The following is a 15705-nucleotide window of genomic DNA, read 5'->3' on the forward strand; positions in this document are numbered from 1 at the left end:
AAAGTTTCTAAATGAAGTTACTAGATCAAAGTTTTGATAATTTAAAAATTGTGTGTGACTTTAAGAAATTTTTAAGAACTTAAAAATGAGAATTATAGAATATGTAATGGTGACATTTGGTTACATTTGTTTCAAATATTTTTCTTTGATAAAGATTAGATCAACATATAAGCTTGAAGCTCTTTGAGGACCTGCCCTCCCAACTAAAATAATTGTGGTATATAACATTTCAGTTTATTTTTCCACTTTGATATGCATGAATATGAAATTGCCTTTTCCATATAAATATCAGTGTAATTATACTAACTCATTTATCTGTGATTTTATTTTTTAAAAAAGAAGTCAGTGTTAGATTTTTAATTCAGTCCATGCCGATAATTATGTTTTATTATTGATAATTATGTCTTCACTCATTTTAATGGCTGTGCATCTTTTGTTAGGTTTATTTCCAGGTATTTGGTATTTTTTATACTAGTATGTGTTTTATGCATATATTTTTTAGTAGATTTTTTTTCTAGCTGTTTCCAGAAGAGAGAAATACAGTTGATTTTAAACATTGATTTTACATGCAGTTATACTGCTATCAATTGTAAACATGCTTATCTCCATCCGGATTTATTTATTTATTTTATTTTATTTTTTTAAGTAATTTGGCTTTATTACTGTATTCAATTTTTTTATAATAAATTTATTTTTTATTGGTGTTCACTTTGCCAACATACAGAATAAAACCCAGTGCTCATCCCTTCAAGTGCCCCCGTCAGTGCCTGTCACCCATTCACCCCCACCCCCCGCCCTCCTCCCCTTCCACCACCCCTAGTTCGTTTACCAGAGTTAGGAGTCTCTATGTTCTGTCTCCCTTTCTGATATTTCCCACACATTTCTTCTCCCTTCCCTTATATTCCCTTTCACTATTATTTATATTCCCCAAATGAATGAGAACATATAATGTTTGTCCTTCTCCGATTGACTTACTTCACTCAGCATCATACCCTCCCGGTCCATCCACGTCGAAGCAGATGGTGGGTATTTGTCGTTTCTAATGGCTGAGGAATATTCCATTGTATACATAAACCACATCTTCTTTATCCATTCATCTTTCGATGGACACCGAGGTTCCTTCCACAGTTTGGCTATCGTGGCCATTGCTGCTATAAACATCGGGGTGCAGGTGTCCTGGCGTTTCATTGCATCTGAATCTTTGGGGTAAATCCCCAACAGTGCAATTGCTGGGTCGTAGGGCAGGTCTATTTTTAACTCTTTGAGGAACCTCCACACAGTTTTCCAGAGTGGCTGCACCAGTTCACATTCCCACCAACAGTGTAAGAGGGTTCCCTTTTCTCCGCATCCTCTCCAACATTTGTGGTTTCCTGCCTTGTTAATGTTCCCCATTCTGACTGGTGTGAGGTGGTATCTCATTGTGGTTTTGATTTGTATTTCCCTGATGGCAAGTATGAACCCTGAACTTCATGGTCAACTAATATTCGATAAAGGAGGAAAGACTATCCATTGGAAGAAAGACAGTCTCTTCAATAAATGGTGCTGGGAAAATTGGACATCCACATGCAGAAGAGTGAAACTAGACCACTCTCTTGCACCATACACAAAGATAAACTCAAAACGGATGAAAGATCTAAATGTGAGACAAGATTCCATCAAAATCCTAGAGGAGAACACAGGCAACACCCTTTTTGAACTCGGCCACAGTAACTTCTTGCAAGATACATTCACGAAGGCAAAAGAAACAAAAGCAAAAATGAACTATTGGGACTTCATCAAGATAAGCTTTTGCACAGCAAAGGATACAGTAAACAAAACTCAAAGACAACCTACAGAATGGGAGAAGATGTTTGCAAATGACCTATCAGATAAAGGGCTAGTTTCCAAGATCTATAAAGAACTTCTTAAACTCAACACCCAAGAAACAAACAATCCAATCATGAAATGGGCAAAAGACATGAACAGAAATCTCACAGAGGAAGACATAGACATGGCCAACATGCACATGAGAAAATGCTCTGCATCACTTGCCATCAGGGAAATACAAATCCATCCGGATTTAAAAAGAATATTCTGAACATTTTATGATTAAATATAATTACTGTCCTAAACCTTATAATAGTAATTTAATTCTAATTTGTGGTTTTTTAAAAATTCCACTAGACTTCATTACTAATTCAAGCAATTAATTTTCCTTTACATTTTACTTACTGTATCATTTCTCTTGCTTTCCATTCCTTTTTGCTTCTTACACCTTGTTTTTCTTTTGCTAGATAAACAACTTCTAAAATTTTCCTTTGTGAGATTTTGTTGCTGAGAAAATCTGGTTTTGTTATTCTGAATATTTTTTATTTTATTTTTATTCTTGAAAGAAATTTAAAACTGAATATGGAATTATCTTTGGTCTGTTATCACTTTTATTCCTTTCTTTCTCCTCAGCAAATAGCTGTTATTCTACTCATGGCTTCCATTATTGCTGTGGAGAAGCTAGGTGAAATTTTGATGCCATTTCTGTAATATTAATCTGTGTTCCTCCACCTTGGGTGCTTTCAAAAATTTCTCATTGTCTTGCATTTTCTGCAGTTTTACTATGATATGTCAGAATGTACTTTTAAGAAATTATTCTGCTTGGGTCTTTCAAACCTTTTAAATCTGTGGACTATATGATTCCTGAAAAGTCATTCGATATTGTTTCTTCAGAAACTACTTTGACAACTCATTTTCTCTTTTCACTCCTTCTGGGAATCTTGAATAAATGTGTATTAAATCATCTCATTGTATATTTGACCTTTTACTCTTTCGTCTCCATTTTCCTTTTTTTTTGGTCTGTACTTTGATTAATTTATTCTGATTTGTGATATTTTCCGTGTGACTACTTCTCTTGTTACCAAATTTACACACTGAGTTTTAAAATCTGCCTGACATGTACATCGGCCTGGAGACTGATCTTGACAACACGCGCGCGCACACACACACACACACACACACACACACACACTTTTTTCCTTTTCTTTCTCCTTTTCTGCTGAGCACCACGGCAGCCTTCTCTACAGCTCCATGGGGTTGGGGAGAAGGAATTGGGATTATTTCTGATTGCTTTTACCTCAGGCATCTAGGCAGACAACATGGAGGGAACCCAAGTTTCCCACACCTTGAAAATCCTGGCTTTTGCTTACTGCACGGTCAACATACCTGGTCTTGTCTCCATGGCCCCTGGTACCAGGGGAAACCAGATTCTGTTTCTGTCACCAGCTGTTTGAGATGAAGTAGAGACCCATCTCGAATGAAGGGACATAACCTTTGTTTTACTTCTTAGGTGTCACATGAATTGTCATACGCCTCATATTGTGTTTGCTTCACTTATTCTTCCTTAGAAACATGGGTTTTTGTAAGCCTCGTGTGGATTCTTTTAGAGATACAGTTAGAGCTCCCTGTAAATCCCTCAAGTGAGGTATTGAAGTCTATTCTGAACCAAAGAGAAAATCACACAATCTTTCAGTGGATTACTGGTTCAGAGTATACTATTTTGTCACAATTTTCTTTTATGATGAAGATTATTTTATTGTGCATAGTCTGTTTTTCTTTTTCTTTTTTATTTTTTTAATAATAAAAAAATTTTTTTAATTGGTGTTCAATTTGCCAACATAGAGAATAACACTCAGTGCTCATCCTGTCAAGTGCCCCCCCTCAGTGCCCGTCACCCATTCACCCCCACCCCCCGCCCTCCTCCCCTTCCACCACCCCTAGTTTATTTCCCAGAGTTAGGAGTCTTTATGTTCTGTCTCCCTTTCTGATATTTCCCACACATTTCTTCTCCCTTCCCTTATATTCCCTTTCACTATTATTTATATTCCCCAAATGAATGACAACATATAATGTTTGTCCTTCTCCGATTGACTTATTTCTACCTCATCTCAGAGATGGAGAAGACCAGAAGATTTTGAAGACTTACATCAAATATATACATTTATTTGAGCTGACTGGAAAGAATGAAAGGGAATGTAAGGCTTGCATTAGGAAGATTTAGTCAAGATATTAGATTATTTTTCATCATTCTCACAGAAGCTGCTTATTTTTTTACATCTGGGAGACTGTAGTCTTTAAAGTTTCCTAAAATGTTAATAAACCTGAAATTTTTCCTTTTTATTAATGTTTTTGACACTTTTATGGTTTGTAAAATATACTCCACAAATATATGCTCTAAATATTTTGAAATGCTATATGTGTACATATCTGTATAATATTACTGATTTTTGACAAACATACGTTTATAATACAATATAGCTTTGTAGTATGCACTGTAAATATGTGCTATCAGCAGCAAGGAGACACTTTTCTAGATGTACAGTTACATTCTTATCATTTGCTCATTTTATCTATAATGTGTTTTTCATTTGTTTGAATTATTATAAGGCTTTAGAAAGTAAAATTCTAAATGGTTAAGACCTTGTAATCAGATCTGTTAATTTTAGCTAAGACATCTATATTGTGGCATTTGAAGATGACAGTGGGTGATTTAGCCAAAAATATGGTGACTTAGGATCTGGATGGCCATAAAGAGCATGAACACATGCAGTTATGTATTAAATGTAGCTTCCTTTAGAATGTAGTACCCCAAATGAGAGATCAGTAGCTCCTGATGAGAACATCTGTACAAAGTATGTAGAGTCTTAACAAAATCATAGAAACCACAGTCCTCTTTTTTTTTTTTTTTTAAATTTTTATTTATTTATGATAGTCATACAGAGAGAGAGAAAGAGGCGGAGACATAGGCAGAGGGAGAAGCAGGCTCCATGCACCGGGAGCCCGACGTGGGATTCGATCCCGGGTCTCCAGGATCGCGCCCTGGGCCAAAGGCAGGCGCCAAACCGCTACGCCACCCAGGGATCCCCCACAGTCCTCTTATACTTGGGCTTATACCACTGTCTTAGCCCAAGTATCTAGAAGGTGGAATATTAGAAGAGGATTAAAATTCTAATATTTTATTTGGGGTATGCAAAGTCAATGCACTAAAGGTGAAAAAAAAAAAAGGAAAATGAGGTGGGAAACCTTGATAATTACTACCTAGAGCACTAAATCACAACTTGCCACAGTGAAATATAGCAGACATGTCCATACTTGGCATAATGGGACTTATTAAGACAATTTTCAAGAAGCCACATCTCACAGTAGTCCATGGAATGGAAAAAAGAAGAGGACTATTCATCTCATCTGTTCCTTTCTGTCTAGTATTTTCCTTGGTCAGGATACACCTCATACATGCTAACTCATCCATACTTCTAGTTTGTGTCATCCAGCATGTGGCTCCCCACCCCCCCACCCCAGTGTAGAAGGGGAGTGGAATCTCACTGTTTGGGCCATGAAGATCAAGTGAATCTGAGACTCTGCACAATATTTATGGACAATACAGGCACGAATCAAGGAGACCTTACGAGCTTTGTATTTTGCAGAATGTTTTCAGATATCAGATTTTTCCTATCCCTAAACTCAACTCAGTATCAGTAATTCACTAGTGAAACTACTCTCTCTCTAAAAAAATATTTATTTATGGGAGAGAGAGAGAGAGAGAGAGAGAGAGAGAGAACGAGTGGCGGGAGGGGCAGAGGGAAAGATAATCCAAATCAGACTGCGCTGAGTGTGGAGCCCCACATGGGGCTGAGATCTGAACTTGAGCCAAAACCAAGAGTCAGTCACTTAGCCAATTGAGCCACCCAGGCACCCTGTGATTTCCACTTTCTGAACATTAACTCTACTGACCTCTTTGTCCACAGTCTTGGTATTCCTGTAGATACGTGTTTTTGGTCATGCTCTTTATATATTCATTCTGTTCTTTGTTATCTCAGTCTTAGAATTGCTTGTTTGCATGGAACAGACACATGTTCAAATTAAGTCAAGTGAAAGAAAAATATAATGGAAGGATACGAGGCTGTCTTGTGGAACCTGAGAGCAGAAGGCATAGCCAGGCCTTGTTTATTCATTCAGGACTCATTATGTTCTCTGATTGATATCGGAGATGAAATGGTCAACCGGACAGATGTAGTCCACATTTACTAGACCTTAAACATGAAAAGGGTCGGGGCTTTGGCTATACATTAGTAAGTTATCCAACAAATGTTGATTGGATGCTACGATGGTGAGCAAGTAGCCTTCTGCAATGGGGTGCTTTGTTGTCTTGAATGACCTCTCAGCAAAAGCCACCTCTTGGTTTTACATGACCATTCAGCTCTAACATCAATTAATTAAAATATCAGCTAATTATTCAGAATCCCTGAGAGAGGACTAGATTGCTAGCTTGATTTAGATGTCTGCCTCATCTATAGTCAGGGAGGTAGAGTCATCTAGTCCTAGTATAGAAGTTGGACCCTTTGGTTCAGTAGGGAATATGAGTGATGAACAATTCTCAGAGAAGGAATTTACAACCCAAATTATACACATATTTGAAATCCAAATATGCTTCCCCAAATCTCCTCCTATTATTTTTATTGTTTCTTCCCTCCCTCTTGCCTCTATTTGTGCAATATGTCCCAAGATCTCCCTTGACCATTTTTTTTTCTCCGTACCCTTCCTCTTGAAATTTTGTGGCTGTGACTATCACTGATAGTAAGCAAATATGAAATCTTTATTTCGAAATCCTATCCACTTCCTAATGCCTGCCTCACAAGTCTGTTGGATTACAGACCTTTCCACTTGGATGCCTCACAGGTAAATGATAGTCAGTTGTCCAGAACAGCATGGATCATCTGCCCCATTTCTCTATCTTATTGTCTTGATGTCAACTCTCTACCTCTAATCTCGCAGGCTCAAAACCTCCAGATTATTTTATGTCCACCCTCACAATTTTTCTCATATCCTATTAGTCTTCAAGCCTTATTGATTTAGCTTCCACCAATCTCTTGTATTCATTTCCTCTTCCTTATTTGTACCGTGCAAACTGCAGTTCAGACATTTATTACTTCTTACCTAAATAGTTGAAATAATTGCCTAGTGGTTTACTAACAGTCATTCCTCACTTAAAACCATTCAATAGAGGCACCTGGGGGTGTTCAGTTGATTGAGCGTCTGCCTTCAGCTCAGGTCATGATCCTGGGGTCTTGAGATTGAGTCCCACATCGGGCTCCCTGCTCAGCAGGAGCCTGCTTCTTCCTCTCCCTCTGCTCTTTCCTCTTGTGTGTGCTCATGCTATTTCCCTCTCCCTCTCAAATAAATAAAAAATCTAAAAAAAAAAAACCCATTCAATATATGACTTTCAGTTTAATCATCCTGCAGTACAGTGTACTCTTAACTCTTCTGCACGATAATTCCTCATTTTTCAAATAAAATTCAGAAGTCTTTGCATAATATAGAATTGGTGACCACTGCAACTAAGAATATCTAAAATAGCAATGCCACTTAAATAAAATAAAGGTTCTTTCTCTGAATGTAGTCAGTCCAGAGCTGGTGATGTGATCTGGGACCTAAGTTCCATTTAACTAGCTGCTCTGCTGCACATGGCTCACACGTAAGGCTACCTCATGTGTGTAGCGGGGCTGCTGAAGCTCCAGCTCTCACAGTCATGCTTCATGCAGCAGAATAGAGGAAGGGTAGATGGGCTTCTGCTCTTTTTTTAGTAAACTTCCCAGAACTACTATCTGAATTTTACTTACATTTCCTGGCTGAGACATAGACAGGCATTCCTAACTACAAGAAAGAATATTTTCATGAGAAAAGGAGAAGAATAGACACTGATGTAGGCAGCCATAAATCTCTGCCACAGACCACTATTCAATGCCATTTATGTTTGTTCTCAACCCAGAAGTTCTGTCTTCATTTCCTATCTTGATTTTAAGCATTTTGTCTGTCTCTGGATGCCGAGTCCAAATAATTTGTTTTCTCTTTGTTCCTGCTTGTATTAGGGTAAATTTGAAATGACTATAGAAAGACGCTTCTAATTTCAGTGGCTTATATATGATAGAAATGTATTTATGTGACATAAGAAGTCAATGGGTCCAGGTTGACAAGACAGCTCTGCTTTTGGGGTCAGTGAAAAACCCAGGCTCGTCATTATCTCACAGGGTGTTGTGCTCATCTGCCTAATCGAAGCTGATTCGGCACCACATGTGTGCTCCAGTCCACAGGAAGGAGGAAAAAGTATGATCCTAGGGAAGATGGTGTGTCTTGAAGTTAGAGGTGGCCTGAGATTCGCTTATATCACATTTGCTCCCATCCCACTAGCTTGGCCATGTGCCCCCATCTAGCTGCCAGAAGGACTGGGAGATCTAGAGTAGCGAGGTGACCGTGTGCCAAAGAAAAGGCAGAGAAAGAATTTTGAAAGGACAGCTGCCAGTCCGTCGCCTTCCAGTTCCTCACTATTCAGGTTACAGCTCAAGTGCCATTTCTGCCAAGAAGCTTTTCCTGAATCTTTAACCCCAAACAGTAATGCTTATAACTAACAGTTACCCAGCACTGGATGTGTACTGGGAATCAGACTTTGTGTTCTGGTTCGATACTTCTCGGAATTCTACAGGATTTTATCCTCATTTCCACAGACGAAAAATGATGGTTCACACAGATTATAAGTGATTAAGCAAAGACTGTATGACTAGGAACCATTGGAATTATGATTTCTACTTCTAAACTCCCACAGGAGTTCATAACCTTTTTTTTTTTTAAGATTTAATTTATTTATTCACGAGAGACACACACAGAAGCAGAGACCCAGGCAGAGGGAGAAGCAGGCCCCCTGTGGGGAGCCCCATGCGGGACTCGATCCTGGGACCCTAAGGCAGACGCTCAACCGCTGAGCCCCCCAGGCGTCCCTCATTTCTTTTTTTAATATACCTCTTTGTTGCATCTCACTTCCCTTCCAGATTGGGAACCTTCTGAGGCTGAGGCTGACATTGTATATAGCAAAATATCTGTGTGTAAGAGTCTTCCCTTAAATATTAACTGAACCAAATGAGTTCTCAGCTAAAAATAAAAATAAAAATAATAAATAATAAATAAATAAATAAATAAACAAACAAACAAACAAATAAATAAAAATTCTATTAAATAGTTTAGGTCGGGTATTCATGCAAAGTATATTTTCTTTATATGTAAAATTAGAATGATGCTCTTTATGTACCACGTGTTCCACAGGCCTGCACTTATATACTTATAACACATTACATTTATCTTTGAGGAAAGTAGAATGTGTGAAGAAATTGGAATGTGGGAAGCTAAACCATATTTTCTTTTCAAATGCCTATATTAATCTTTCAAGTGTCTTTTTTGCTGTCTAGGTGTTTTTGTATATCATTATATAATAATTGGTGTGACAACCTCAGTTTATTTGTGATGGGCTATACATGGTTTAAATAGCTATATTTATTTCCCACTAAGTATTTACTGACATGAGCTATGGGAGACCAATTAAGGGACTCAATATCTACACAGAAAGCTGAAAGACATTCACTTCCCATATTTTCAAGGATTCATTATAGGCTACAAACCATACCGAAAAATAATTGACAAAACTAAAATTATTTATAAAATCTACCCTAAGCATAATATAGAAGTCAAATCCTATATTATCTCTACCCCAAGACTTTATTTCACTTTGGCAATAAAATGATGTAAATGCTTTCTATAAGCCCACAAGTAGCTCATGAAAGTTCCTGTTACCCTACATCCTTTCAAATTCCTGGCCTTGCCGTTATTTTCGATGTTAGTCATTCCAGTCAAGGTACAGGAACCTCTCACTGTAGTTTAAGTTTTGATTTCCCTACTTATGATGTCAATCATCCATCACAGATGCGCTGGCCATGTGGATGTCTTCTTTTGTGAACTGCCTGTTTGAGTTTCTTCTCCATGTTTCCATTGTTTGAGAGTTCTTTATATATTCTGGATACGAGCCCTTAGTTAGTGATACGTGTGGAAAATATGTTCTATCACTTGAAGTTTTGCTTTTTCATTCTCTCATGATTTTTAAATATAAATATATTTATAAGCAGAGGTGCTAATTAAAATATTTAAATGTCAATATAGTATGGGAATTGCTAAATCTGAATCATGTGTACCTGTTGAATAGGCCATGTCCAAGGGTCTTTAAAAATTACAGCCTCGGTTAGGGTGGGCAAAATTATACAAGAAGTCATGGGAAATGTCAATCCATAAAGGACTTGCTACATTTGCTGTCACATCGTATTACCACATGTTAGCATCAGTTGAATTTGAGGAATGTCTGATAAATTTAATGAAGAAAGAATGCTACAGTGTTGTATACGTGTTCCCACTTATTTAAAGGTAAGCATTTATAGGCCAGCTTATGTTTGTGAGCGCTCGGAAGAGCACACGAGGATGCACACTAAACCATTAATCGTGGCTATTTCTGGCGAGTAGAACTGGAGGCAGTCTGTTGGGAGGCAGTCTGTTGACGTTTCCTTATGCATCCCCTACATGCTCGGTTTGTTATAAACAACACTGTAATGTTAATAGTTTAAAAAATATAATTTCTAATGAAATTTATTAAAAAAGTAAATGGATAAAGGGGCACCTTCTTGTAATTCCCATAGTCCTTTGAACAGATGCGAAGATCAAAACTCTTTGGGACTCTTCATGAGGATCCAAGGTACATCATCCCGGATGATGGTTGAAAAAGTTTTCTGTCAACCTTCCCCTTATCTATCTAAGCAGGTACCTCCCAGAGCGAGCGTGGGACAGAGAACGAAATCAAGAATGAAATTACTCATTTCAGAATGTCCAGTTCCAGCAGCGTTTGTGCGTGCTGACACCTCAACGCTCCCTCTATTCTACTACAAGCTCCTTGAGGGCAGAGCTTTCTATTTCATCCAAATATCCCCACTTCCAGGCCTATTAGGAGATGATCAATAAATGGTTACTGAATGGTGACTGACTAAATGCCCATTCTGGGATGGCAGTTAAAGAGTTGGTTATTTCATGATTGTTCTTTCCTGGGTTCTAGTTTACAGGACACTGTGCCACTGCCTCTGCTTATTCTGTGATCTGGAGGCACCGTCATTACTTTAACATACATCTGTCTCAATAGGACTGTGACTTATGCAGGGGCAAAAGTCTGATTTTTGTTCATGTATTTTTTCCTTGTTTCTCACATAAATTCTGAATGTATAGTAAGTTGTTAAAAAATGTGTTTTATTCCTCCAGACCACTCCTACCAATAGCATGAGGCCAACAGTTATTTGACCACACAAATAAACAACTTATTGCTTCTACTACCCATTCACTATCCCTCTGATGTCACTTTTTATTCTACATCCCTCTTAAATCCTGTAGAATATTATTATAATCACTCTGCTCATTCTCTTGCATACACCGTCAACTTACTTTTCTCACTTCTCTTTGAAGTGCTTGTCTACTCTCTCTGCACTTTCCCCAGGAGTTCCTTCCCATTTGTAAGGCTTTAAATACAACATGTTTATCTAATGACTCAAAAATGAATCCAAAATTGATGCATCTAGCCTGAACTTTCCCCCCTGAAATTCAAACTCATATATCTGACTGCCTATCCTATGTCTCCACTGGGATGGCTATGGCTGTCTCAACCATAATATGTCCAATAGTGACCTCATTCTCTACCCTTATCCCAAATCTGCTTCTCTTAACAATCTTCCCCATCTCAGAAAATCCCAATTCCATCCTTCCAGTTACTCAGTTAAATCATGACTCCTTTTTTTCCCTTTCCTCTCATGCCTAATTTCTAATTTTTTGGGCAGTCTTGTTGGAGCTAACATCAAAATATACCCATTATCCAAACTCTTCTTTTTACTGACGTTGCTATCATCTTGATCTCAGCCACTGTTAGACTCACCTAAGTGTACATGTGTCTCCTGCCTTGCTACCTCCCACCTTTCCACACTCCAACTCTCAATAGACATTGGAATGATCCTATTAAAACTTAAATTTAAATCATGCCACTCCTTTTATCAAAACCCTGCAATAATTTCCCATCTTGTCCAGAGTTAATCTGGCTTCTTGTCACCTCTCTGGCCTTCCCACATACACCTTTCCTCCTTTGTTTATTTTACTGCAGCCATAGTTGGACTGATTTCACTTGCATGGAGGGAACAAAACTTTAGCTAAATTGAACCAACACTGATATACGTGAGGAGATAAATCAGCCTGCAACATAATGGAGCTGTGCTGGTTTTTACCTTTGAAGAAGGCATATACCAACAAGACTTCTGGCAACCATTTCAGAAACTTTTTTTTCAGAGACTACAAAATTCTTTGACATCATGAGAACTATGTTTCTCAATTCAAGAGTATGATTAGATCAATCTAGGAAGCCTATATATGTATTCTTATATAAATACATACATATATAAGAATAATTTTACTGATTACTCTGTGTGTATATGAAACATTTTTATTAAGGTAAAGTACTTTTTAGAAAGAAAAGAGGGTAGCCCGGGTGGCTCAGCGGTTTAGCACCTGCCTTCAGCCAGGGGCGTGATCCTGGAGACCCAGGATTGGGTCCCACGTCGGGCTCCCTGCATGGAGCCTGCTTCTCCCTCTGCCTGTGTCTCTCCCTCTTTCTCTGTGTGTCTCTCGTGAATAAATAAATAAATAATTTAAAAAAATAAAAAGAAAACAGTTGCACTTAGTCGCTGGAAGTTAATTAAAATTTGGGAACTGTTAACTATAATTATTGATTTGTTTTTGGTTTAGTCCATCATTTTCAATCACAAAAGAATTCATCGTGAGATTCAACCAAACCGAAAATCCAAAAGAGAAAGAAGAGTTGTTGGACCTAGCTAGAAAAAACATTCTCAGGTGTAAGGTAAATAGTACACTATTTGATTATTCAGTATATGGACTTTCTAGGCTAGTCAGGTGGGTGGTTACATGTTCTGAAATATCAAAAATAAAAAGAAATACCCTTTTTAGATTATTAAGTATCATTAAAGATATTAATGCAAAGTAAAAACTAAAGTTAAAGCTTATAAGCAAATAATTCAACATCAAATGGCTTTTTTGGTGAAGATTCTCCATAAATTATTGAGGGATACAGCTGTTGACACTAGTCCAAGAACTCACCATAAAATGTGAAAGGCTGGCAAATAAACTTGTGATTATGATAACTCCACTTTTTCCTAAAAAAGGGTTGATTGATATACCATAATGTCCCAAAGAAGAAAGGAAGCTTCCCTAAACCTTCATGATACATGCACAGTATACTCTATTCTTTCTCCATAAGAAACTATTCCCCTAACTTAGAAAATACATTCTTTAAGAGAATGCTATTAGTTTCCAAACTTTCAAACACATATCAAAACAGAACAGGAAGTGAAATAAGTAAGTCCTTGTTTTGCTTTTCTTACATTAGATCCAGTTTATGTTAGGCAGAGAAATAATATACTAATGTACTATATATACTAATATACTTATATGTGGTACAAATACATGTATATATATAGTATATTTATATATACCTATGGTACAAATATACCATATTACCAAAATATATACCAAAATATTCATGAAATAAAAGTCATACAAAAATGGAGCATAAATTAAGCCATTTTATTTGTTGTGCTGGGATTATTTCCCAGTGTTTTAGTTTACTTTTGCTCATATATTTTAAATTTTTGAAAATAAATTAATTAAAAAAAGAATATTCTCTGGCAAGTATGCATGCTGGGAGGTGCTAGCAGGTACATTCATCAGTGAGCTTCTGTCCAAATGGCCAACTGCTCCCTGGGGAAGCCCCAGGAGTGGGCCCATTAAGGGAAGAGTGGCAATCTTTGGCACCAATAATGCATGCTCATTAATTTCACACCATTCACAGTGAAGTAGCCAGAGTTTTCCAGCAAGTTGGCATTAAGCTAATTTCAGTTGAATCACATTCAATATACTTTTCCTTCTAGAATCAGAGATGCATTCTCTAGGTAGGGAAATGAAATAGAAATAATCCCTTGAAAGTGAAGAGTAAAAATTATTTGTAGCAAATAATGATATAATTCAGAATATTAACATTCTTTATACTTTAGCACTAATACATTGACATAAAATGTCAAAAAATAAAGTAATAAAAGCAAAAATATAAAGTTTTCTATAACCCTGGCTATAGAGCACAGCCTCATAGGGTGACTTTCAGAATATAAGTAAGGGATAATCAAAATAAATAAGCAAATAAATTTGTAAGAAACTATACATTTTGATTTGCCTTTTTCATGTTTCCCCATAACAGAGAAAACTGGGTCTCAAAACGTTAGGCTCTGGAAAGCATGTGCATCTTCCTACTGCGTGGATGGAAGTAATGTATCTCGCTCAGTGCAAAGGAGAAATCCAAGATGGTATGTACTCTTCCTAAGCTCTTCTCAGTTTCCCTGAGTGTTCTCTAGATTAGCAGAAAAGGTATAACTTGTGACCTTTATATTTAGAAATTGTGCAGGAGCCAAGGAAAATTTGCCTTTCTCTATAGAAATATCTTGTAATATTTCACTGTGAAAGCTCCTTTTGTAATTTTGAATTTATGAATTTGACTGCTCAACTTTTTAATTACAAAATTGTTTTAAACTTTTGTTCAGCACAGTCTTCATTGCTTTTTTCTAAAATTAGTAACTAATTAAAAAGTAATATAAAGTGTCATTGAAGTGATTTTTAATTACAATAGGCACTATATACATTTGGAGAAACTTGTTTTGGCATTTTATAAGTCTTACTCATAAAACGTTAACCAAACGGTCCTTTGTTTTTCACTTATTTCAAACAGCCATTTTACTCATTACCTTTCCATTTATCACTTCTCGTTTATATGTCTCCTTCCAAAGCATCATCCTACCACTCTCAAAAAGAAATTAAAAAACATTATTTTTAAGGAGGTAAAATTTCTCCTATCATTATCCTGATTTTTATGTGTATGCGTTTTAAAATGAGATTTAGAATGTTAACCATATGAGGTCAGAGAGTATTGCCCCATGTAAATTGAGTTTTATAGGGCTTTCTGGGAGATTTCAAGCAACAGGAAGAGTTAAGAACAATTTTGTATTTGACTTGAGTTTATGGCACTTTTATCCCAGTGCTATCCACAGCTTGACCTCTATTAAATGTTTAAATGATATTGAAGTAAACATCCCTGGCTTATCAACAACCAGCATCTACTTGCTTTTTTTTGTCCATTAAACCTGTTTTGTTCAGGTGTCTGGAGGTGGTCATGTGGTTCAGAAGGGAACTGAGCCTCCCAGCCTGGGTGCAGCGTGGGGGGGGATGGGAGGGGCAATGAGGCTGGTTGATCTAAACTAATCATGGGAATTCCCTCTTTCTTGCAAGTGATTGGATTAGGAGTGGTCACAAGACCTGGTTCTACCCAGAGATGTAAAAATAGATCTATTTGGAGTACTTTTTGTTGAATTGCTTTTGGAAAGAAAGTACCTCTTCCCACCTCTGGGAAGAAAGCACCTCTTCCCTCCCTATACCTTTTGATTCCTCTCTAAATGGCTTGGTAAGAAAAAGATGCCTGGAGCTTGTGTGGTCATCACAGTCACCATGTACATCAGAACTAGAAGATGAAAAAAAAAAATGCATACAGAGGGCAGTTAGGTGAGTGCCAGCCCTACGGTCTTTCCACCTATGATCTTGTGAAATAATAAACATACTCACTTTGAAGATATTTCTTTGCATTTCCTGTTACACATAGCCAAAGGCTTTTCGCTTACCAAGATATTGAACTCCAAATAAAACCCCTAAATATGAATTCTTCTTACC

The 15705-nt window shown here is 37.2% G+C and overlaps 1 protein-coding gene across 20 annotated transcripts in view; it reads left to right on the plus strand.

The window, feature by feature from the left end:
- TMEM232 (transmembrane protein 232) overlaps positions 1–15705 on the plus strand; it is a 249087-nt gene that overhangs the window by 21582 nt on the left and 211800 nt on the right. For all 20 annotated transcript variants that reach the window (XR_005356520.1, XR_005356519.1, XR_005356523.1 and 17 more), the window contains 2 exons: positions 12667–12778; positions 14189–14294. Coding sequence is in view for 14 of the 20 variants with exons in the window: in XM_038532155.1 (XP_038388083.1) it covers positions 12667–12778; positions 14189–14294 (218 nt within the window). In the remaining 6 variants the exon portion in view is untranslated. The remainder of the gene's footprint in view (positions 1–12666; positions 12779–14188; positions 14295–15705) is intronic.

The sequence above is a fragment of the Canis lupus genome, chromosome 3 (assembly GCF_011100685.1).
Source record: "Canis lupus familiaris isolate Mischka breed German Shepherd chromosome 3, alternate assembly UU_Cfam_GSD_1.0, whole genome shotgun sequence".
Lineage (NCBI taxonomy): Eukaryota > Metazoa > Chordata > Mammalia > Carnivora > Canidae > Canis > Canis lupus.